Source organism: Sinocyclocheilus rhinocerous, unplaced genomic scaffold, assembly GCF_001515625.1.
Source record: "Sinocyclocheilus rhinocerous isolate Xijiao unplaced genomic scaffold, SAMN03320098_v1.1 scaffold314, whole genome shotgun sequence".
Taxonomy (NCBI): Eukaryota; Metazoa; Chordata; class Actinopteri; order Cypriniformes; family Cyprinidae; genus Sinocyclocheilus; species Sinocyclocheilus rhinocerous.
In genome coordinates this window covers 2,793,090-2,818,529 of record NW_015630021.1, presented here as the reverse complement: position 1 = coordinate 2,818,529, position 25,440 = coordinate 2,793,090, and the positions used below count along the sequence as shown (strand labels likewise).

Here is a 25,440-nt window from a genome sequence, read left to right as displayed (position 1 = left end):
CATTTGGGATACTTGTGCACTACGCCTGCATTTTTCAGTGTGAACACACTATATATAGAATAATGCAGAAGTATGCGAAATCTATGTTCTTTTTTTCTGTTATAGAGCCTAAGGCTGTCACAGAGCCAATTTTTCATTTTTCTCAGGACACCTGTTTAAATGACATCTGTCAGGTTGAAAAGCAATTTTTTGCATGGTGTTTCTAAAATGCTTACTGCAGCTTTTAAATATGTGCTGTCCTGTATTTCTTTTTTTGGAATGACTGCATTTATGCGTGCGCAAATGTACAAACGTTGGCTTGTGCGTGTTTACGTGTAACACATTAACGTTGCAGGTGGTGATGAATGACTGTGAAAATGCGTTTCTCTGGAGAGCTCCTCGCTCCTCATCAGGAGGGAGAGAAGCTGGAGAAGATCAATGGCCTTCAGCAGTTGAAGTGATTCTCCCGTGGCTCACCGGCTGCTTAAACCGCCCGTGTTTCCACAGAGCTGTCAGATGGAGCGAGAGGTCTCATTGTTCAGAGATGACACCGAGTGAATCCATCGATGTTCGACCTGATCCAGTCCTATAAGGGGAGATAAATTGCAATGGTTCATATAGTCAACAGAGTCAAGTGCACATTTTCATATATTTACATAAATATATACGCATAAATATACCTACATGTAATCTTTTGACTGTGTTCTTCTATATACATTATACACACAGGCAAACAATGTACGGCATATACACAATGTTTAATATATATATATATATATATATATATATATATATATACACTGTGTAAATAAAAGACCGATAGGTAGGTAGGTAGATAGATAGACAGACAGATACGCACACACGCATATACATAGTGTGTGTACATATATATGTACTGTTTATACTTTATATAAATGTTATATATTTTATATAATTTATGTATTTACATATAATTCATATATTTACTGTATATAAAGATAGACACAGACACACACATACACAATGTATATAAAGATAGATAGATAGATGTAACATACATAACATGTACACACACAACATATACTGAACAAAGTGCACAAGCTAATAAAACTATTTGAACAATGATACCACACTTGTATTAATATTAAAACATTTAAAAGCATAAAAAGTTTCCTTTGACAATGGCCGACGTATGTTGTGATGCTCACACGTTGTTAGCTACTCCATCTCCATGCAGACTTTCTACAACACACTGGCACGTTTTGAGAAACTCAGCTCTGGCAGTGCAGAAATTGCTTCGTGAGCGTCTCGTGCGATTGTTAAGACGGCGCGCGCTCTGGGCTTTGCTCGTCAATCACCTCAGCACCCCTCCTCTGGGCTCAAGGGCTTCAGCGGGAGAGCTAAATTGGCTCTAGCATCATCACCGCTGCTGTCGCCGACTTCGCTGAAGAGTTTTTCTGGGCGAGACTTTTTTTTTGCTCGTGGTGCAGAAAGCCAGGCTGTCTTGTGTCATCCTTTTCCTTTTCAAGTTTCTGTGGGCAGAAGGAGCCACTCGCTGCGTGAATGATATGAAAAGCCTTTTAAGAGCACATTAAAATGGGAAGTTGTGTACAAAGACGCGTTCTCTCCTGGTTGGTGGAGATATCGGGAATCACAAACGGCTCTGGGAGCTGTACAGAAAGGTTAAACGGAGGAGGGACAGTCAGAAAATGGCCTGTGTCAGTAGACAGAAGTGTTGCATAACAAGCACATCAACAAAACACCTGTATAGACCTACGTCTTGAGTTGCTGAGGCCTTAAGTACTAGCACAGCACGAATTCACTTCTGGATGTATGAAAAATTATTTGTGACTAGTGTAGTTGGTCTCAAATAGCTTAAGGGACCTCAGGGAGAGCGATTTGTCGGTCGCTTTTCATTTTTTATATCCTCAAGGTTAAACCATCAAACCAATTCAAGGTCAAAAGGTCTATTTGAAGCTTGCCAATTCAGTTCATTGTGGCATTAAAAAAGTCATTTTTCTGACAAAATGTAAACTTTGAATGATTATTTAAATACAAAAGAAATCTTTTTAATAGATTTAAATAGATTTCATATATCCAAGAAATATCCAATTGAACTGGCTTTTTCTGGAATTTCCTTTATAATTCAGATATTATTACATTTGGGGTTCCACATTATTGGAATTCTCTTAGGGATTTGTTTGGAGAGGTTGCTTTTGGTGTGTGAACACAAAATAGAAAATCAGCAGTAAAGAATCAACAAGAGCTTTCTGGTGCAGCCGTCAGAGCTGTTTAGAGGGCAGTACACTGATGTGATGCTTTCTGATGAGGGAGAGAGAGGCTATGAAAAAAACCTGGTTCTGGTCTCCTGACCATTATGCTGGCCTAGCTGAAAACATTGTCACAGTGACTCTGATTTGATTTATTCTCGAAACCCAAGTCATTTTCAAAACAATCATGTGACTAATTTGTAATGTGATTTGAAGCTGGCTACACTTTTTGTTTGTGCAATGTTGTACTGTACACTCATAAAAATAAAAGATTTTTTTTTTTCAGTGATGCCATAGAAGAACCATTTTGGTTCCCTCAAAGAACCTTCCAGTGAATGGGCTGTTAAAATGAGTCCAAACAACTGAAAAAAGCATCACAATGATCCAAAAGTAATCCATATGACTCCAGTCCACCAGTTAACATATTGTGAAGTGAAAAGCTGTGTGTTTGTAAGAAACAAACCCAAATCTATCATTAATTCATCACTGGTGAAAATACCAGTCCATAATCCATAATAACGCTTCCTCCAGTGAAAATGTCAATCCACTGTTAACATGCCACATCAAAATCTTCCAACATATTAGTTTTGGACTGTTTTCCCTTGTGAATGATACTTGATCCGTGAATATTTCTCTCCTGATTCAGACAAAACAACTTTTTTCACTGGAGAAAGCAATTTTATAGATAGAGGACTTGAAGGAGTGGTTTGAAGTTAAAATTATTGTTTATTACAAGCATGCAGTTTTTCACTTCACAAGCCATTAATTGATGGACTGGAGTCATGTGGATTACTTGTGGATTATTGTTATGTTTTTATTAGCTGTTTGGACTCTCATTCTGACGGCACCCATTCACTGCAAAGGATCCATTGGTGAGCAAGTGATGTAATGTTAAATTTCTCCAAATCTCTTCCAAATGAAGACACAAACTTGAGTGAGTAAATTTTGAGTAAATTCATTTTTGGGTGAACTTTTCTATTAATGGTTCATCATGGAACTGTAGATGCCAATAAAGAACGTTTATTTTCTGTATATGCCACAGAGGCATATAAGAGAAAATATTCTTCAACTGAAGCGCTTTGTGTGAATGAAAGCAAAAAAGAGAGGGGAAGAGAGAGAACAAAATGACCTGCATGACCATGTGTCTCATTTGTTCGATGGTCTCGGCATGTAATGTTCCTTCATGCTGAATTTTAATAGGATAATGTACTTCATGTCTCACACAGTGCCACACTTACAGGTCTTATAAACTACCTGTCAGAGGAATACATAAATATATAACACCATGAATCATGATGAAAAACATCATCTGCACAAATCCTCAAGGATGGACTCCTATTTTCACATCTATTTTTATATTCAAATGGAACTGGCTAGTACAGTACAACACATAGCATAATTGTTCTAAAAGAGAAAGGTTACTAAAAATTAGCATGTCATAATTTTTCTGAGATACTGTTGTTTCTGATTTTCCTTATTGTGTACACATCAATATTCAATATTATAAATAATTGCTTAAATCCTGATTAGCAAAAACCTTGTTCAATAACTTATATATTGATTAAATGTAAAAAAACAATTATTATTTAATTTACTTTACAATTTACTTCACCAATTATTTTATTAATACGCTTCAAAGAATAACTAACAATTTTGATGTTTTTTTTCCATTTATTATTGACACTTACTGAAAAATGACGAAGGCCTGGATATATAATGTATTTTTATAATAACTGTAATAGCCTGATCCATATGCAGTTTTATCTGAATTATCTGTGCCTTACAGCAAAATACGAAAATATATATTTTTCAGTCTCATTGACGGAATACCTCCAGGCATTGCTATAATCTCATATTTGATATTGCATTGCATTGTATTTAAAGGAGGTCTATATTCATTTGAGACCAATTATTGCAGCTTACTTCAGGCCCCACAGGGGCCGCAATTACAATAGCAGACTCTTGTAATTGTTACACAGTGGGTCACAAAGGCAACTGGTGAGATCTGAACATTGACCTTTTTCTTCCAGGAAAGGAAATGTAACAGAAAAGAAATAGATTGCTAGTGTTTGACAAACTACTGAAAACATCAGCATAACCATATATGCACTGTCAGATCTGTAGAGCAGTTTGACATGCAGTCATCACTATGAACACATTTGTATTAAATGGCTTAAAAAATAAACTTAGTATATAAAACCACAATATAACCAGAATATTACAAATGCTACAACAAAATAAAGTAAGTAGACTAACACTTCTGCCCATGATCTATTGGGAACTGTCCCCTGCTTGACACATGGAACCAATTTCATTGTAGTCCGATTCATCTTCATTTTTGTCCCAAACCATTCCAGGCTATTATTTATGGCACATACAGTGCTATGTCAGGGTATGTATGTGTGTGTGTGTATATCATCTCATTTTAAAGGGTAATTAAAGTTTACTCTGCGAGCCATATCCTGACTGCTTTAATGAACACTAACTGTCTGTCTCCCCAAAAATATTCGTTCCAGCAATTAAAGCAAAATATCAGCGATCTTTAGACTCAGCTGATAATTGATTTAGGTTATGCCTCTGCTCAAAACTACACAAATGTAGCTTTAAGACAGATCTTCTTATATCACTTTTCTTATATCACAGGGTTTGCATGACAAAGAATTGCTAGATTGGTTTGTTATTTTGTGTAAAAAATTAAATGTTTTGTTAAGAATGAGAAAGAGAACATAAAATGAATCACATTTTAGAAGTAGGCCTAATTTAAAACGAAAACAATAGTGGTTCATCAAGGCGATGAACAATGTTTTTTTTTTGCCAAAACATCTGAAATGACTGACAGATAAAATGTAGCTGTTCGTCTCCAGACATTTTAAAGCAGAATCTTTGCCTAAAACAGCATCATTGCGCCATCTGTTGATAGACATTGCAACTGCATGTGAGAATGAATGTTTCTCATAGATAGATAGATAGATAGATAATGTAAAAGTAAAGACAGACAGACGGATAGATACAGGGAAGTTACCATAAACATCATAGCTCTATAATAGCAAATAGTGTAAGACAAGCTGACAGCTAGGTGTATGAAAACCAGACTGATTCAAATATCCACCGAGGATATTTTACGCGGAGGAAGCACGTCATGGCAGGGCGGAAGTGTCATCTGACGTGGCACGAGGGGCGGAAACGCTTGTTTGTGTTTTGGTTCTAAAGGGGAAGTTGCGAGAGAGAAAAGAAAGGAGGAGACTTGATCGGGGTTGGTAAAATTCCCACTAACTGACTCCAATAACAAGGAAAACCTCTCAAAAATTTGAGCACTCCGTCGTCGGAAATCAGTTCACGCAACCTGTCGGCTGACATTCAGGTAAAAAGACACCGAATACCTCCGTTGAATGTGCCGTTTTCTGGTTTGGCGTATCCCTCAAGCTAGTTAGCCACTTTAGCTTGCTAGATTTCGTCAAAAATGTTACAGGCCCCTTGTCCTTATTCAGCCTACATAAGTCATCAAACCTGAATTCTTCAACCTAATATATAACGTACATTATACATGATCTTGTTCCTTAGCGCGAATCTATGTTTATAGTTGTATGATTAGCTGAGCATATGTCGGAATGCAGTTTGGGTGCAAACAGGGTGGGAATGCTGGAGTTAAACTGAAGTTGCTTATCAGCTTATTATATCGTCGTTATTATCTGATTCTCAGAGGTATATGGCCGATCACTGTGGTTTAACAGACTTAGCATCTGACCTGATGTGGGCTGTCTTTGCGAGGAACCAAGACAGCTTGTTCCTTGGCTTGAGGCTCAGGGGTGTGTTGAAAAATAGAGGAATTGTTTAAGTTGGGTGAACTTAAGTCTGACCAATGTCGACTTGCTCTTCTTTAGGGTTATAGAGTGCTGTGGTGTTGATAATACAGGTTTATTTTTGGGTAAATGATTCATGGACAGGATGACTATGTGTCAACCTTCAACAGAAATCACAGGTTGGTTTTTGTTAGGCCTGTCATTATAATGAGACCACAATCTGACCAGCAGCAGTTGAGTAAAACCTCTCATAGGTGATGTGACTTTTGCAAAGTAATGACTTGTTTCATACGCTGTGCTTTTTGTTTCGCTTTTGGAATTTTGTGTGTAAGCCTTGCCACTGCACTCTGAGAAAGTGTGAAAAGACAAATGTGGTTGTTGTATCAGCTGCTATACATACCAAATGGATGAAAACCGCAGATGTGGCATGCTTTGCGTTTTAAACCAGACATACCAGGCTTGCTTCTTAAGGAGTTGGTTTATGTCCTGTTATGCAGATAGAGATCCTGTTGTTGATTTGATGCGAGTGTCAAAGCAGGTCTTGGTTTCTCTTATAGAAAGATCAGCTTATGACGATGCGATGCAATGCCACAGCAGCCACATGAGCATCAGGGGTCTGTTTTTATGTTCTTCAGCAGTAACTGCAGTTTTGACAGGGAAAGTGTTTTCCCTGCTGTTTTTAGCCTTGAGGTCACTGCCACAGTAAATGTCTAAATCTCTAAATCAGATTCCTTGAGTTTTATTACCGTCATTTGAGTTGATGCATGTATCTCTGGTATTGTATCCCAGGTATGTGTAGTTGCTCCGAAGGCTGAGGTATTTAATTGGGAAGTGACATGATGTTTCCCCAGCTTCTGAATTGTTGCATCGGGCTAAATGAGCATGCTTGTTTTGACTGCTTACTCAGGACATTCTGTGCTAGAATGGGTTACCATGGATACAGACATTTATTTCTGCAAGGATTTTCAGCAATGTTAAATTATGTTCAATAAAACAATTGTTTTCTGTGTTTTTGATGCATGATTACAGTCTGTAGCAATATTTGGAATATATCACATCATTTATTTGAATATATTTTCAAATGTAATTCATTCCTGTGATTGTAATGCTGAATGTAGAGCTGAATGCTCCAGTCTTCAGTGTCACCTCAGCTTTCAGAAAAGAATTTTAATATGTTGATTTGGAGCTCAAGAAATTCATTCTCATTTCTTCTTATACATGTTGAAAACATTTGTGCTGCTTAATACTTTTGTGAAAATGGTGATACATTGTGTTTACTTTAAAATATTGTTTGTTGTCTTAATAAATGACTATTCTTTTATTTTAAATTACCTCCTAAAACTGCAGTCATAATAAAACGTTTTAAGTGTATTACTGAATAATTATTTTGAGTAATTTGAATCAATTTTTGTCATTGAATTTATCAAACTGTTTCACAGTCATGAATGATTAGATCATACTGAATCAGAATGATTTTTAATAATCCTTACCAAACTTTTTTGGGACTTTTTTATTTTAAATAGATGACAGCTTTATTCAGAGATGTTTAACTGATGTATTTTTTAAAAAGTATCACCTGAATGTATTTTAGTTTTTTTGTCTACTATAACCTTAAATGTCTTATATAGCTTCTTGTTGCATGATTTTTATTATTTATTGTTTTTGTCATGAAGATAGCCTTACTGCTGACATGGCATAAAAACAACAATAATCCTTACCCAGTAATGGCAAAGTCATAGAAATTATATAGTGATTTATATTGTGAAGCAAAACAGTGTAATTGGCAGTGTAGTTGTCATAGACCAAGATGTGTAAATCAAATTATTTTTGTATAATCCAGTGTTTTTAGTCTAAAAATGTGCATGTCTCAAAACCAAAAATAGCATTTGCGTTACTAGCCGTTATCGCTGTAGCCAAGATGAGCGATTCCCTGTTTGAGAGCTCTGAATAGAGAAAAAGAGAAGAAAGAAAAGATCTTTGTCTATAGTCAACATGAAAGTGCTCTTTTTCATTTCTCTTTTTTGGTTACATGTTGTCCTGTGCAGCCAGTACTGGGACAGCTCTCAGTGTGTGTGTGTGACCGCTTAAAGGAGACGGGGTGATTGACGACTGTCATGGCCAATAGGGGAGGAGCAACACGCCCCAACGGGTCCAACGTGGGCAATAAGATCTGCCAGTTTAAACTGGTCTTGTTAGGAGAATCGGCTGTGGGAAAGTCCAGCCTCGTACTGCGCTTCGTCAAGGGGCAGTTTCATGAGTTTCAGGAAAGCACAATAGGAGGTAGGGGATTTTTGTTTTAAAATTTATGTGTACCTGTTTAAACATGTTCTCAATGACTTTTCTCTTTTGCTTCTAGCGGCCTTCCTTACACAGACGGTGTGCTTGGATGACACAACGGTAAAGTTTGAGATTTGGGACACAGCCGGACAGGAGCGCTACCACAGTTTGGCCCCCATGTACTATAGAGGTGCCCAGGCTGCCATTGTAGTTTATGACATCACCAATGAAGTGAGTAGATTTGTTTCTCAAGCACTATATGAACGAACAGTTGTGTTTTATGACCAATTATTGTCACATTTCTCTTCTCTGCTTCTGTTATTGTGCCATTCATTTTCTTCACCTTGAAGGAGTCATTTGCAAGAGCAAAGAACTGGGTTAAGGAGCTTCAGAGGCAGGCCAGTCCAAACATTGTCATCGCACTGTCTGGGAACAAGGCTGACCTTGCCAACAAGAGAGCTGTGCACTGCCAGGTATACATGACTTCACAACAAGACCAGAGAGAAGTTTTTTTTATTTTTTTATCTGACCATTGCTGTCTTCCTCACCTGAGCCATTTTATTTCTACAGGATGCTCAGTCTTATGCAGATGACAACAGTTTGCTGTTCATGGAGACATCAGCAAAGACTTCCATGAATGTCAATGAGATCTTCATGGCCATTGGTAAGGTTTTACCTCATAGTAAAACCTAACAGTGATGATTTAAAGTATTTATAAGATCTTGTAAATGCAACATTGTATTCTTTGTGATGCTTTGGTGCCGAGGTGTTTTATTAATTAATAGATTATTACCTTTGTTTTTAATATTTATGTTGAGTCTGAAACGTTGATAATAATGAGAAATGTTTCTGGAGCACCAAATCATCATATAAGAAAGATTTCTGAAGCATCACGTGGCACCGATGATTAGAGTAATGGCTGCTGAAAATTCAGCTTTGCCATCACAGGAATAAATTTCATTTTAAAATATATTAAAATAGAAAAGAGTTATTATAAACTGTAATAATATTTCAAATATTACTGTATTTTTTTTTTTATCAGATAAAGTCAGTAACATTAAAAAGTATTAGTGTTAATTTCTTGTTTTGTTTCTCTACAGCGAAAAGGTTGCCTAAGAATGAGCCCCCAGCTGCCGGAGTCAGCAGTGGGCGGAGTAGGGGCGTGGACCTCACAGAGACAGCCCAACCCACTAAGGCCCCCTGCTGCAGCAACTAACGCAAAACAAATCCCCCCTCACCAAACTCTGTTACCGCAACAACTAACGCAAGGTCCCGCCCTCCAACTTGGTTTTTGACTAACTAATGAAATGCCTCCGCTTTCCCCATTTTCCACAACTCTCTTACGCTGTAACGAAAGCTCTGCCCCGCCCATGTATCTGCGGTGTTTTTGTTTTGTTGTTTTTCTGTAAAGACCCAGGCCTCTTACTGTATTCATGCTTAAGGTCATGCCTTGTCTCCAAACTGTAATATATGCCGTCACAGATATCCATCAAAAAAAAAAAAATCTCTGAATGCCATTTGCCTGACCAGGATGAAAGGGGTGGGGCCTCTGCAAGGGTTCACCTGCCCTGTCATAATTCAGAACTCTACAGTCGCTTCTTTTTCTCAAATCTGTTTTCATCTTTTTTTATGATTTAGTTTTATGGAAATGTGCTTTTCAGAATAATGGATGCATGTATCACTACAAAGCCTGAAAAAGGTAAATCAAAGTTTTAACCTTATCCAATGGCACACATGGTGAGAGAGGACGTGACAAATTACCCGGCCCTTTGCTCCACCCCGTCTCGTTTGCCTGCTCTTTCCCTCTCTGATTCTGGATGTCCCAGCGGCTCTGTTCAGTGGCAGACTGCCCACTTCCTGAGGCTGTGCCACCAGCAAAAAGCCCACCTCCTTCTTAACCACACAAACACACACACACATAGCCAAGATCCCGCCTCCTTATTATTCTCTCACCAGATAGCAAGCCTTCACTTTTTTGTCAGCATTATTGGCACTGTTCTATAACTGAGTGAATATGTGGCTGCGCTTTCATTCAGCATAAAAGGCCTAAAAAAACAAAACAAAAAAAAAACATCTACACAAGATAAGTAACTTCCTTTTCACAAACATGCACCAGTCACTCTCTTTTGCTCACACTCTTCTGGTTCTAACTCACCCAGGTGTTTCTTACTCCATGCCTTGCACTAATTTTTGGTCTTGATATTATCTCTTGCAAGTACAGCCAGAGTTATATAAATATATATAAATAATTTACTGTAAATAGGGTGTTGCAATGTATTCGTCTTTTCCATTTACTGTTGCAGGACTAATGCTTGATAGGGAGTTAGATAATAATAAAAAACAAAAAAACAAACAAAAAACAATTGTACAGTAACCAAGAATTGCTTTGATAGGGGGTTGGAGTTATGTTTCTTTTTCACAAATGGTTAATTTATAATCAATGGTGGTCTTATAAAAATGTATGTAGTGTTATTAACAAAAAAAAAAAAAACGCTTTTCTTTAGTGGTCTGTTTTGTAATTTTCACAAAAATGTTCACAAATGTTTTTGTCACTAAACAGTGTCCACATCAACAGATTATGATAGTTCTTCTTCTGCTTTTCTTCCCAGTATCGGACAACACATACACTTTTAACATTCTCTCGATCTTCTACCTTTCAGGATACTGGTACCACATAAATTCGCTGCTACATTCAATTTTTGTCTTTTTTTTTTTTTTAAGCGTTCCCCCTTTGAGACTAAAAATGCAGTTACTTAAATATTACTGTTAATGTATCAAATACATTTCTTATAAATGGTATTGATAATATTGTGTTCAGAGGGCCAAATTAACTTCTAGTCTTATCACTAATTGGAATTCCCATCACGGTGCGGATTCTTGTGTAATAGCATTTGTTTGTGATGATGACCCATAATAAGTAAATTGTACCTTGAGTCACAACACATTTGTTTGCTCATAAAGGACTGATTTTTATTCTATGTCTGATTGCAGATAAGATTCATTTTACAAAGTGTTTTCCTACTTCCTTATAGTGAGACCTGACTGTTTTATGATTACCTGTGTTCATTTTTGTTGACAGGTGATCAGTATTTAAATCCCATTATTTTTGTATTATTTATGTACTTATTTACTTTTAGTAATTTATGTGCTTTTGCCATTTTATTTTATTTTTTTATAGTTATACATAGTTCATTTTTATTTAACTTTTAATTTTAGTAATTGTTTAGTACTTTAACTTAAAATTATTTCAGTTAGTTGCAAAGGCAAAATTTCAATTTTTCATAAGATTTTCATCTTATATTTATATTTTTTCATTTTCTGGTTTATTTCAATTACTAAACAATTTTTTAAATAGTTTTAGTTAACGGTAGCAACACTGTCAAGCCCCTAAGCATACAACTGCCGTTTAACCTGAAGTTGATTTTCCTTTAACATTGTTTAAACCCTTTTCATATAACTTTTGGTGGGGTATGCAAGTCTAAAGTATGTTTATTAAAGAGATGACATTAGGACTAGGCCCTGATTGTATCAAAGGCATGTTATTCATGCAAGTGGCTTCACATCCAGATCTCTGCTAATAAAAATACTTTAAACCAGCCAGGCTTCTTGGCCTGGTCAGGCTGGTTTTAGAGAAGATTTGGGGACAAGTTTCGAGCTAGTCATTTTAGAAGTCAATGTCTCTACAAACCATGTCTGACGCTTTGAATGTATTTGACCTTGAAAGGATCTTTTAGAAACGTGACATATTTGTATCCCTCTCCGAATCATAACGGGATATTCATTTTGTGCCTCCCCTAGTGGAGACAAGGTAGATTTACAATGTCAAATAAAAAAGCAGGGATGAACGCCATGTCTGATCCCGCTGTTGAGGGGTAGAGAGAGCGAACACAGCGGGCGGACTTCGAGGATTCGAGTCGGAGCGCGGAAGCAGGCTCGATGTCGGAGAGCACGGGGATTCCTCAGGGCTCCCCGGCGGTGGGCGCGGCGGGCTCGGCCCCGGCTGCGCCAGGGGTCGGTGGAACCGAGTGTTCGGGCGCTGCTGTCGGTTCTGCACGTATCGCCGTCAAGAAGGCGCAGCTCCGCTCCTCCCCGCGTCCGAAGAAACTGGAGAAACTCGGTGTATATTCCTCGTGCAAGGTACATTAGAAATGTAAAAACATTGTTTACGTCTACAGTGCAAAGGAAAGACTCGCTTTTATTCGTTTATCTGATAGCTGAAACTAGCTGTTACCTTACTTTACACACTCTTGAATTTGCAAGCACAGCACAAAAAGCCATCGCTTTGGCTTCCATCTTTTTTTTGTATTTTTTCCATGTTTTTTTCGTGCTTTAGCCACTTAAATTAATGCACAACAAAATATATCACTGAACTCATCATTTCCGTGATCTGCAGAGATAATACGCCGTGTTTGCCCATAGTAGGCAACATGACGTGAACATTGGGTACTCTTGGCGGGTTGTCAATTAATTTTTTTATTTTAACAATGAACGCAGATTTTTCTATTGTATGTTGTCAGGTCAAACTAAAGTTTCATGGTGCTTTGGCGCGAGAGTTCTGCCAGAACGGGAGACACAATCTGAAGTTGATTACTCAAGAGGAGAGAGCGGCGTCTTTGTTTTGACAGGATGACAGCTGCTGAAGGGGCGGGGACTGTTACTGGGGGCGGGGTCTATTGCTGGGGGGCGTTGTCTGCTCATTGTTGGCAGATCAGGCACACACGAAACATATGGCGGGCCAAATTACTCAAATGTTAAAATATTTAACTAAATCGATAAATACATAATTTAATTGTTAATAAAACATTAAAACCATTAAATTACTTATTAAAGGACCAAAAATAAGTGAATAAATGTCCATTGTATTTTATCTTAGCATTAGGTTTGCCTTCATTTTTCATTATCTTTGGATTGATTTTTCATTTAAGCACAGGAAGATTGTGTCTTTTAACTTTGTTGTGCAGGGTTACAGTTTTTGTATGTCACTGAACAATTAGTGGGCGTCACTTTCAAACTCCAGTGTGTTTAGGCATGTTTTCAACAATGATTTAATTTTAAGTAAGTTGGCCCTCCATCAGTATTGAAAACAGATTAAACATAGATAGGAATTTTCTATGGCCACTAGAAATTCATTTTTTGATATATGGATAAAATAATAATTAAATAATGTATGATTCTATTGGTTTCTGTGCAGTGCTTCAACATGTTTATTTTATTAGTATGAACATATTCCTAATGTATTGATGTCATATTTTGTGGCTGATCTGTTTCGTCCTCACACAGGCTGAAGGAGCTTGTAAGTGTAATGGCTGGAAGAGTCAAAACCCACCACCAACTCCGCCCCCTCCAACCCCGCCCAGGGCTGAGCAGCCAATTGCTGTTAACTTAATGGAGCCCTGTAGAAGCTGCAGCCACGCCCTCGGTAATGACTGTTTGTGTAATAATAGAATTCCGGAAGATAAAATCCCATTCCTAGAGAAATGAGAAATGGATGTTTAGTATAACCTATAAACCTTTCAAGAAAGACCTACAATGAGTCAGTGTTGTTAAGCGATAATGTTTTCACATAAACAATTTACACAAACTACATATTTAAAAATTTTGCAATAAGCTTCAAATATGTTTTTTTTTTTTTTTCAATTACTTACAGTCAACAGTTTTATATTGTACTGTTTGTGATTCAGCTACGTCAATGGCAAGGCTTCTTACAAAGTCACAATTGTATTCTTTTGTGTTACTGGCCAGGTGACCATGTGACACACCTAGAGAATGTTTCGGAGGAGGAGATGAACAGACTGCTTGGAATTGTACTGGATGTGGAGTACTTGTACACATGCGTCCATAAAGAAGAGGATCCAGATACTAAACAAGTTTACTTTTCTCTGTTCAAAGTGAGTTCTTGTGGGTTGTTGCACATTGTGAAGTGGTGCTTATGTGCACCTCAGTGCGTGACTCCCTGTTATGGAAATATTAAAAATATCTATCACTTAAGGTTTATGTATTACAATTAATGTAATTACCAAAAATCTAGGGTCAGTATTATTTGTAATGTTTTTTAAACAAGTCTCTTATGCTTATCAAGGCCGCATTTATTTGATCAAAAAAAAAAAATACAGTAAAGAGATAAGTGTTTTGAAATATTATTACAGTTTTAAATAAGTGTTTTCTATTTTAATATATTTTAAAATATAATTTATTCCTGTAATGCAAAGCTGAATTTTCAGCAGCCAATAATTAAGTCTTCAGTGTAACATGATCCTTCAGATTTCATGTTGATTTGGTGCTCAAGAAGCATTTCTTATTATAATTATGTTGTAAACAGTTGTGTTGCTTAATATTTTTCTGGAAACGGTGATATATTTTTTCAGGATTCTTTGATGAATAGAAAGTTCAAAAGAACAGCATTTATTTGAAATAGAAATCTTTTGTAACATTATAAATGTCTTTGCTATAACTTTTGATCAATTTAATGCGTCCTTAAGTTGCTGAATTAAAGTATTAATTTCTTTAAAAAAAAACTGACCTGCAATTTTTTGAACAGTAGTGTATATTACTATATATTTACATTCTGCTGTGTTTATTCTATTTGCTACTATTTGTCAGTCTTACCTACCTATATTTGTTGGAAATGTCTTAGTTGCTACGGAAATGCATCCTGCAGATGGGAAGGCCTGTGGTAGAAGCTCTGGAAAGCCCACCTTTTGAAAAACCAAGCATTGAACAGGTAGCTGCTTAAATTGCAAGGCTGTAATCACCATAGTTAATGAATAATTTACGATCAGTATGGATTTTGTCAATGTCTCATTCTTCAACTTTTATTAAACCCCTCAGTCTGGAATATGGTAACAATATTTGGTAAACTTTTTCATCACATCACATTCAAACATAATGTCAGTATCAGGTGCAAAAACAGTTAAATGTCCTATGAGGTCAATAGCGTCTTTATGCTGAAACAGGCATATGAAACAGGAAATTTTGAGGAACCTCTGATATTATTAAAAACATTCCTGACATCCTTTGTTCTTGGTGTCACACATACATTTTTTTTCATGTGTCGATTTTGTTGCAGGGTGTGAACAACTTTGTGCAGTACAAGTTTAGCCACCTACCTTCTAAGGAGAGGCAAACCATTGTGGAGCTCGCAAAGATGTTCCTCAACCAGATCAACTACTGGCAGCTAGAGACTCCCTCACAAAGGAGGCAAAGAGCACCTGATGATGATGTGGCTGGTTATAAAGTCAATTACACCAGGTGACTTAGTTTTTGTGTTTAGGGTCACCCAAGAGAGGGAAACGATACATAATTTTTCTCTTCCGTTTTGTACCTTATTGTCATGTAAAGATAACATGAAATAACAATTGGCCTTATTTATATTTATATTTAAAAGTGCCCATATTCTGCTAATTTACAAGTCATAATTTTACTTTTGGGACTGCTAGAATACATGTACATTTGCATGAAGTGTTTTCTCCCTTTGACGCTGACTTAGTGCTTGCTTTGTAACTTTGCAGATCATTTACATGCACAGAAAGCTATATTACACACTAAAGGAAAGGTCAAATTAAAAAAAGTCCTTTAATACATATTTCTGGTCTTCTTTGTGTTCGTGTTGCAGGTGGCTGTGTTATTGTAACGTGCCCCAGTTCTGTGACAGTCTCCCTCGGTATGAGGCCACACAGATTTTCGGCCGCACTTTTCTGCGCTCTGTGTTCACTGTAATGAGGAAGCAGCTGCTGGAACAGGCCCGTCAGGAGAAAGACAAACTACCACCTGAGAAGCGCACTCTCATTCTCACACATTTCCCCAAGTAAGCACACAACCACACAGACAGAAACCTCCACGAATAATAGGTCTATATTATGTGTATGTGAATGTGTGTGTGTTGTGCGCAGGTTTTTGTCTATGCTGGAGGAAGAGGTTTATAGTCATAATTCACCCATCTGGAGTGAAGACTTCATGGTCCGTTTATCAGGTGGACAGATACCCACAGGTGATTAGCAGTGTTAGAGTTAATTTTATTCAGTTGTATGTGTCGCATGGCAATGTAAAGAGACTTTTCTCTTCTCTGATTGGTACAGTGATCAGTGCTCCGCCCGTGACCCGCCCCCTGTACCACACCAGTAGTCCCGCCCCAGTGGAGCTGGCTGGAGGAGGCAGCGTAAGCCCGGCCCGGAAAACAGCATCCGCTTTGGAGCCCAATCCAGGTGTTAACTCATTTTATAACATTTTATTCAGTGCCTGATTGGAAATGCTAGAAAATCGCTTTGCCATTTATGTAGTCTTAATGATGAATCTACACTACTGTTTGGGGTCAACAACATTTTTTTTAAGAAATCATACTTTCATTCAGCAAGGATGCATAAAATTGATCAAAAGTGACAGCAAAGAATTTGTAACATTACAAAAGATTTCTATTTCAAATAATTGCTGTTCATTTGAACATTGAATTCATTTACATTTAGTCATTTAGCAGACGCTTTTATCCAAAGCGACTTACAAATTAGATCATATATAACTAATATATGTATTTAAAATATATATTTAATACACCAATTTTTAATATTAATTTTATGAAAAAGTGGTTTGAATGAATGATTCAATGACTCACTCATAAATACTTCACTTGTTTCAGTACTGGATAAATTAGCATTTTTGAACTGAATCTCTAGAATAAATGATTCAATGACATTTACATTTACATTTAGTAATTTAGCAGATTCAAATTCATCAAAGAATACTAAAAAAATGTATAACAGTTTCCTAAAATATAATAGCCATTTTACAATGATTTACGAAGGATCATGTGGAGTAATTTAAAATAGAATTTCATGTGGAGTATATTAAAATAGAAAACAGTTATTTTAAATTGTAATAACATTTCACAACATTACAGTTTTTAAGCTTAAAGGACCTGCTGAGATTTTAAGTTAACATTAAAATAATTTAACAAGACATTTGTATGTTCACGATTCTTTTATGAAGGTGACATGCAAGTAAACATAAAATATGTGCACATATGTAGGTGGAGAAAAGCGAAAGCCTTCTGAGCCGTTGTCTCATGAGGACAGCAAACGACCCCGTGTGGTTGGTGACATTCCTATGGAATTAATTAATGAAGTCATGTCTACCATTACAGACCCTACTGCCATGCTGGGACCAGAGGTAAACACAGTGTGTTATGTATTTTGTATCTGATGGATGGCAGTGCTAAAGCTCATATCATAGAGACTAGAGCAAACACAGTCCTTTACTCTGTCTTTCTCTTAGACCAGTCTTCTCTCAGCTCATTCTGCGCGTGATGAAGCTGCTCGATTAGAGGAGAGGCGTGGCGTCATCGAGTTCCATGTCATTGGAAACTCCCTCAACCAAAAGCCCAATAAGAAGATCCTCATGTGGCTTGTTGGCCTGCAGAATGTCTTCTCACACCAGCTGCCTCGCATGCCTAAAGAATACATCACACGCCTCGTCTTTGACCCGTATGTTTCTTACCATTAACCATTTTAATGTAATTAAGACATTAAAAGTCTGATGCCTATAGTAACAAGTAGGGGTGCAACGTATCGTAGATGATATGTGATCCGTAGGGACCAGGCCCCACGGTTCGGCACGCATGTGATTCGCGGATTAACTGTTAAGTTTAACCATCATAGTTAACGTTTATCATTTGCACATGTTTTGTCTTGCCAGTTTACACATTCAAGCAGTTTTAACTCGTGCGCTTTTTTCTGTGCGCTCAGCTGCTGCCGCGCACACACAGAGAGAGGGAGGCACGATTCAGACACAGCGTGATTCCTTTTTCTACATACACACAAAGTTATGTTAAAATACCCGCTTTGGCAAGTATTCTATTAAACGCAGTCGGTTAGTTCTTAAGTGAACGTAAACAGGTGAGAAAGAAACTGGATGTGTGTCAGTGTTAGGGCCGTGCATTTGGTCTTAAATCGACAGCAGCCAATAAATACTTTTCTGTCTGCTAATCAAATAACACCACAGCTCTAACAAAGATTAATCTGTATTTAACTTGTGCAGTGAGCACTATTGTGTTAAACTTAATTATTACATTTCTGCACCTAAATTCTGATATTTGTAACTGTGATTTGTTGTTTTCATCTATGCTTGTAATTTAATTGTTCTTGTTTTATTACGAACTTTATTAGTTAAGCTAGTAGTTTTTGCTATGGTATAGAAGTACTTAAAGTAAGGTTTTTTTTTTTTTTTGCTGATCCGTATATGATCCGAACCGTGAATTTTGTGATCCGTTGCACCACTAGTAACAAGCCTAGTGTAGAGGATTGAAGCTTTAAAACTGGTGTTTTCTGACATTTTAAAGGTATAGTTCTGTCATGACAACTCTCGGAGAGTTTAGCATGGTAATGTACATGACAGAGTTAATGTGTTTGGTCTTGGCGGAACAGATCTGCTACGCTGCTGCTGCTGCGGCAGAGCAAGTACCAAGACTTGCTACTTCCAGTACATCCACAGACATGCTGCTGTGAACATGTAAGAAATACTGCTGCTGCACATATAACATATATGAAAAAAAACATATATAACATGCATGAAATCACCCTGTAGCAGATCTATACAGGTGGAGGGTTTCTGAAGCATGCTGCAACTGCTTCAGCAAGCACTAGCCGAGTATTTGAATGTTGAGCGGCAAGCTCATTGGCTGCTGATACGAAAAGAACCAATCAGCTGCGCCTATCGGACTGTGCCATCTAGAGTTTCATGACAGAACTTTGGATTTAACTCGTAGCCTAACAAGTTGACTGTTAAAGGGATAGTTTACACAAAAATTTAAATGTTGTCATTATTTACTCACCCTAAAGTTGTTCCAAACCTGTATGAGTTTCTTTCTTCTGTTGAGCACAAAATAGTTTTTTAGTAGCCATTGAGATTACCATAGTAGGAGAAAAAATACTTTGGAAGTCAGTGGCTACCAGCAACTGTTTAGTTACCAACATTCTTCAAAATATCTTCTTTTATGTTTAACAGAAGAAACAAACTCATACAGGTTTGGAACAACTTGAGTTGAATGAGTAAATGATGACAGAATTAAAATTTTTGGGTAGACTATCCTTTTAACAGTCAACTTGGTTTAGATTTAAATTGTATTCTAATTGTTTATTCTGGTTAATGTTAACCTACTGCCTTCTGTGAACTGTGGCATAACATTGTGATGAGTCAGTGTACTTCCTCTTTACACAGGAAACACAAGACTCTGTCTCTGATTAAAGATGGCCGTGTTATTGGGGGAATCTGTTTCCGGATGTTTCCAACTCAGGGCTTCACTGAGATTGTGTTCTGTGCAGTCACCTCCAATGAGCAAGTCAAGGTGTGTTGTCTTATAAATACTGCAATGCATTCCCATTATTATTTTTTATTATTCTTTCTCACTCATTGCTAGCTTGACCTTTATTCATTTGATTGCTGCTTAAGGGTTATGGGACTCACCTCATGAACCATTTGAAGGAGTATCACATCAAGCACGAAATTCTCAACTTTCTCACCTACGCTGATGAATATGCCATTGGCTACTTCAAAAAGCAGGTCAGTGCTCTATTAGTTCCATGACACAAAATACAACTAAAGAGTATGGTGAATTATACTGCCAAGCTCCAAAAATGACAAAAAGTATGGATGTTCTGCTTAACATATCCTTTTGTTGCTGGGTTGTAACAACATGAAGATAATAATGAGGATATATATATATATATATACATATATATATTTTTTTTTAGGTACTATCGCTTTAAGTATATGCCCATTTTCCTATTTTGTTTCTCTTGCTTTATGTCAGGGATTTTCTAAGGACATTAAAGTGCTGAAGTCAAAGTATGTGGGCTACATTAAAGACTACGAGGGGGCCACACTCATGGGCTGTGAACTGAACCCCTGCATCCCTTACACTGAGTTCTCTGTCATCATCAAGAAACAGAAAGAGGTGTGTGTGTGTGTGTGTGTGTGAGAGAGAGAGAGAGCGAGCATGAGATCTGAGGTGTGTCAAAGAGGTTTCTCAGTTTGGTTAAATTCATCATTCTGTTATTGCCTAAAGGGTTTTCTACCTCTTATCTCACCCTCTCTCTCAGATCATTAAGAAGCTTATAGAGCGCAAGCAAGCACAGATTCGGAAAGTCTACCCTGGCCTGTCCTGTTTCAAAGAGGGAGTTCGTCAGATTGCCATTGAGAGCATTCCAGGAATCCGTATGTCTCACTTTTATGTATTTTTTTAAAGAACTAAAAACAAATGCATAATAATAATAATAATAATAATACAATATTTTATTTATTTTATTATACAAATAATAATTATTTAATAATAATATTAGCATTTTAATAATAAATATGACAATTTTAAATAAATGTGTTCTATTTGAATATATTTTAAGATGTCATTTATTTCTGTGAGGGCAAAGCTGAATTTTCAGCAGTTATTACTCCAGTCTTCAGTGTCACATGATCCTCCAGAAATTATATGCTGAGTTGCTGCTCAAGAAACATTTCTTATCATTCTCAATGTTAAGAAATGTTAACAGTTGTGCTGCTGTTTGTTACTTTTTTTCTGTCAGGATGCTTAGATGAATAGAAACTTCAAAAGAACAGCATTTATTTGAAATGGAAATCTAAAATTTCCTGTCACTTTTGATGTACTTCATGCATTCTTTGCAAAATAGAAGTATTAAAGGGATAGTTCACCCAAAAATGAAACTTCTGTCATTAATTACTCACCCTCATGTCGTTCCAAACCCGTAAGACCTTCGTTCATCTTCTGAACACAAATTAAGATATTTTTGATGAAATCCGAGAGCTTTCGGACCCTGCATAGACCGCAACACAACTACCACGTTCAAGGGCCAGAAACGTGGGCCTTGAACTTTTGAACCGTAGTGAATAAATATTTGACTTAAGATGAAATTTCATAATAATGAATACATTTAAATTAATAATAAATTTAATTGAAACTTTACTGTTTACTTGTCTTTGGACAGGTGAGACGGGCTGGAAGCCTTTAGGGAAGAGGTGAGTGTGTATCTGTGAGTCACAGCTAAACAAATCTTATGTAAACATGTAGTGTGTTTCATTTTTGCGTCATTTTTCACAGCAAAGAGCTGAAGGATCCAGACCTGTTGTACAGCACCTTCAAGAACATCTTACAGCAGGTCAAGGTAATGCATATCTGCAGTGCTTACATGTTTCAAAAACTATATTTATGAAAGACCATAAAACGAATAATGAGGAATATATATTGTACTCCTTAGTCCCACCAGAATGCATGGCCCTTCATGGAGCCTGTAAAGAAGAACGAGGCACCTGGTTATTACCAAGTCATCCGCTTCCCTATGGGTACACAAAGATCACTTATACACAATGCTCGTTATGCTTACTTTTGAGCATGAAATGCCTGACTGTTATTGTGCATTGTAGACTTGAAGACGATGAGCGAGCGTCTGAAGAGTCGTTACTATACCACACGGAAGCTGTTCATGGCTGACATGCAGAGGATCTTCACTAACTGCCGAGAGTACAACCCTCCCGAAAGCGAGTACTACAAATGTGCCAACCTACTAGAGAAATTCTTCTACACCAAGATCAAAGAGACAGGCCTCATCGACAAGTAATCCATCTAGGGGGCAAAGTAGTTTCCCTCTCTACCTCTTTTTCTCGACATTTATCATATATATAACTCCTTTTTATCCCCATTTATAACCCCATTGTTTTTGCATCAAAAGGAGGGTTATCTGAAATTAAGATGTTTAAAGGAATAGTTGACCCCAACATTAAAATTTGCTGAAAATGTACTTAACCTCAGGCCAGCCAAGATTGTTTCTTCATCCGAAAAATTTGGAGAAATTTAACATTACATCATTTGCTCACCAGTGGATCTTCAGCAGTGAATGGGTGCCGTCAGAATGAGAGTCTACATATCTGTTAAAAGCATCACAAGTCATCCACACAATTCCAGCTTATTAATTAACATCTTATGAAGCGAAAAGCTGTGTTTGTAAGAAATAAATCCATCATTAAGGCATCACAAGGCATTAATTGCTGGACTGGAGTCGTGTGGGTTACTTGTGAAGTATTGTGATGTTTTTATTAGGGATGCACCGAAATGAAAATTTTTGTCCGAAGCCGAAACCGAACAAAATGAAACACTGGGCCGAAGGCCGAATACTGAATACGGTTTTTCGAGTTTTTCCCCCCATGTATTTTGCCAATTTGTTTCACCATTGCATAAATTAAATAGCCAAAATGTGCTTTTTACTGTTTTGTCTTGCTTTTCAAAGAAAAAATCAATTAAAAAAACGATTTAAAAATATTTAACACTGAACATTTTCTAGCAGATATTATACCAACAAAGCACAATTTAACTTAAAATTAATAAGTTAGTAAAATATTTTTTTGGCCATCAGACCCCCTTCTTGAATCAAGCATAATAATTTTTTTTTTTTACTGTACAAATAAAAGCAGCCTTGCTGAAAAGAGACTTCTTTTAAAACATTAGAAAATATTACAGATCCCAATTTGAACACTATGCATGTTATAATAAATGTATTAACAGAGCTGTTGTAATTACTATTATCATTATTATTGTCTTTTTATTTTTTTTCGAATACGTCGCACGTATCGCATTGTCACATGCCTTGTAAAAATTCATAAAAATGTGACTGAGCAACTGACGACTTTCCTCACGCTTTGGACTTTGAACCCTGGTTAACAAGCAGATAGCCCAGCAAGTTTGTGCAGTGCTGTCAGAATACATGCAATTCGTGCGTGTATTAGAAAACATAACGTTCTGCAGTTTATTTACTAATTGTTTAATGCCATTTCGCGATTTCAATCATCATACAGTAACCAGCAGCAATCACCCCTTCCTCTTTTCATCAAAGACATGAGTAGTAAACAGTCTCTTGCTGTCTGTGCTTGTAATGATTTTTGCGTCTTTCTTGGAAAGTTTAAATGTTTAAATGCTTCCACACTGCTGATGTGTGCATAAAGAGTGCGCGCCTCTCACACCGTGTCTACACCTGACGCGAGCGGCGCGGCGCGACAAAATACTATAGAACTCATTATAATCAGTGATGCTGTCTACACTGGATGCGCGCGACACGACCAATCCCCGACAGAAACCTGCTGCCGCGTTTTATTTATGACGTATTGACACAAATTTCAAATGATTTTCAACAGTCGCTTTGTCACTTCCAGTGTAGACAGACTTTTTAGCTGTTGAGATGCGGCGCGACAGGACAACGGTGTAAACACGGTGTCACTCTACACTGGTTGCTATTTGATAGCATCACGTCATTGTTATATGTACAGTTTATTCGGTCATTTCTCTTATTTGGCCAAACACCGAAAGAGCTTTTTTTTTGCTATTTTCGGCCGCCGAACATTCGGTGCATCCCTAGTTTTTATCACCTGTTTTAAATCTCATTCTGACGGCACCCATTCACTGCAGAGGATCCATTATTGAGCAAGTGATGTAATGCTAAACTTCCTCAAATCTGTTCCGATGAACAAAATACACATCTACATCTAGGATGGCCTGAGGGTGAGTACATTTTCATTGTCGGGTGAACCATTTATTTAAAGATAAGTCTTTAGAAATTGTGAATATCCGCATGACCACCATATGTGAAAAGTCTTTTTCCTGTCTTAAAAAATTCCTTCTGCCAAAACTACGGAACAATTTTAGTATGTACGGTTGGATGCATTTGGAGTGCATGTGTTCTTGCTAGTGTGTGTATATAATAGTGAAAATCTTTATGAAAAACTGTATATTTTATATAGTAGCGAAGGATGTGGCCTACAACTCAACCAAGAAAAATGACTCTAATTATCTAATATTGTACCTTCAAAGAGCACTTATTTATTATTAAACCTAAAGAAATGGTGATAAATACTAGTATTGAGAAGATGAAGATTCCTAATCAAAAACTTGCACATTTGTGGTCTTAAACAGAGCGTGTATGTGACGTGGTGTAATGAGGAGCATTCCCTGTCCAGTTAGAGAAAACAGTCTTAATATGCTTCATCTTTATGGCTGTGCTTCTAATGAAAACGTACAGTCTTTGTATGTAAAGATGACACGTGCAATGACTCGCACTATTGTTGTTTTCTAAAATATTTGTACTTTTAAATACTTAAGAGATGGGCTTTGTACTACATTTGGGGGAACGGGGGATAAAGCTATTTTAAGTACCTTTGCTTTTAAAGACATTGCATATTTTATAGAATCATTAAATCTTTAGAGCAACTAATGTGAAAGAAATGTCTACTTTTGTGTTAGTAGTTTGTGTGTGTTTTAGTAGAGGGTAATGTTGCACAAACTGCACAATTCTTTTGTTTTTTTTTGTTCTTGCACTTTTTTAGATACAGAAAAAAATCACAATCATCCATTTCTTGAGTTATTACATGTTTATGTATATTATATCATTTATTCTGATGCCATTTTTTGTTGGCTGACCAATTTAGGTATGTTGCAGTATGTCTGTTTATGTTTTTATTGAAAATGAGTCAACAGACTGGAGTTCCTGGATTTATGCAAAATTTGCTGGTCTAGTCTAGCATTTCACCATGTAGCACAATGCTCTCAATGGTGTTTCCAATACTATAAAGTAGGGCTGCACGATTAATCGAATGCAATTGTCATGCGCATCTTGTCAGTAAAGCCGGTTCTGTGATTAGTAGTAAATCTCCAGCACGTGCTTTCAGATGGAGCAGCTTTTACTACACAGAGCCGTAGTTCACTGACAAGCTACGCAAAATCGCGTTCATAATCGCAGACGATTTAATCGCGCAATTATGAAATCGAAGAAATCGTTCTGCGATTACGAAAGCTGTTTGCGTAGCTTGTCAGTGAACTACGGCTCTGTGTATTAAAATCTGAAAACACATGAAAATGCCACGTTTAATAACATGTTTTTACTCCAAACTCACTTCATAACGTCAGTCAAGTGTTTGAAATAAATCCTTTTGAAATAAAAGCTTCTTACACATAAGGCACGCAACATATTTCATAGTATTCTAAGCAGTGATAAAAGCAATGTCGATTAGCATTGCATTATTATATACTTTATTATAATAAAAATTATAAGATGAACTCAGATAAACCATATATTGTCGTAGTCGTGTGTTTA

General features: G+C 36.9%; 2 protein-coding genes across 2 annotated transcripts; both read left to right on the top strand.

The window, feature by feature from the left end:
- Positions 1-5,419: 5,419 nt before the first annotated feature.
- Positions 5,420-11,001, top strand: LOC107739563 (ras-related protein Rab-5A-like). Its single transcript, XM_016551721.1, has 6 exons — positions 5,420-5,589; positions 8,074-8,308; positions 8,385-8,536; positions 8,656-8,778; positions 8,876-8,969; positions 9,406-11,001. The coding sequence occupies exons 2-6, from the start codon at positions 8,143-8,145 to the stop codon at positions 9,519-9,521; spliced, it is 651 nt and encodes a 216-aa protein (XP_016407207.1). The 5' UTR covers positions 5,420-5,589; positions 8,074-8,142; the 3' UTR covers positions 9,522-11,001.
- Positions 11,002-11,664: 663 nt separating this feature from the next.
- LOC107739562 (histone acetyltransferase KAT2B-like) lies at positions 11,665-22,114 on the top strand. Its single transcript, XM_016551720.1, has 18 exons — positions 11,665-12,442; positions 13,586-13,724; positions 14,048-14,193; positions 14,940-15,026; positions 15,372-15,553; positions 15,918-16,109; positions 16,195-16,292; positions 16,381-16,506; positions 17,325-17,464; positions 17,570-17,778; positions 19,511-19,637; positions 19,742-19,852; positions 20,103-20,246; positions 20,392-20,506; positions 21,292-21,322; positions 21,405-21,468; positions 21,562-21,646; positions 21,728-22,114. The coding sequence occupies exons 1-18, from the start codon at positions 12,242-12,244 to the stop codon at positions 21,919-21,921; spliced, it is 2,391 nt and encodes a 796-aa protein (XP_016407206.1). The 5' UTR covers positions 11,665-12,241; the 3' UTR covers positions 21,922-22,114.
- The last annotated feature ends 3,326 nt before the right edge of the window (positions 22,115-25,440 follow it).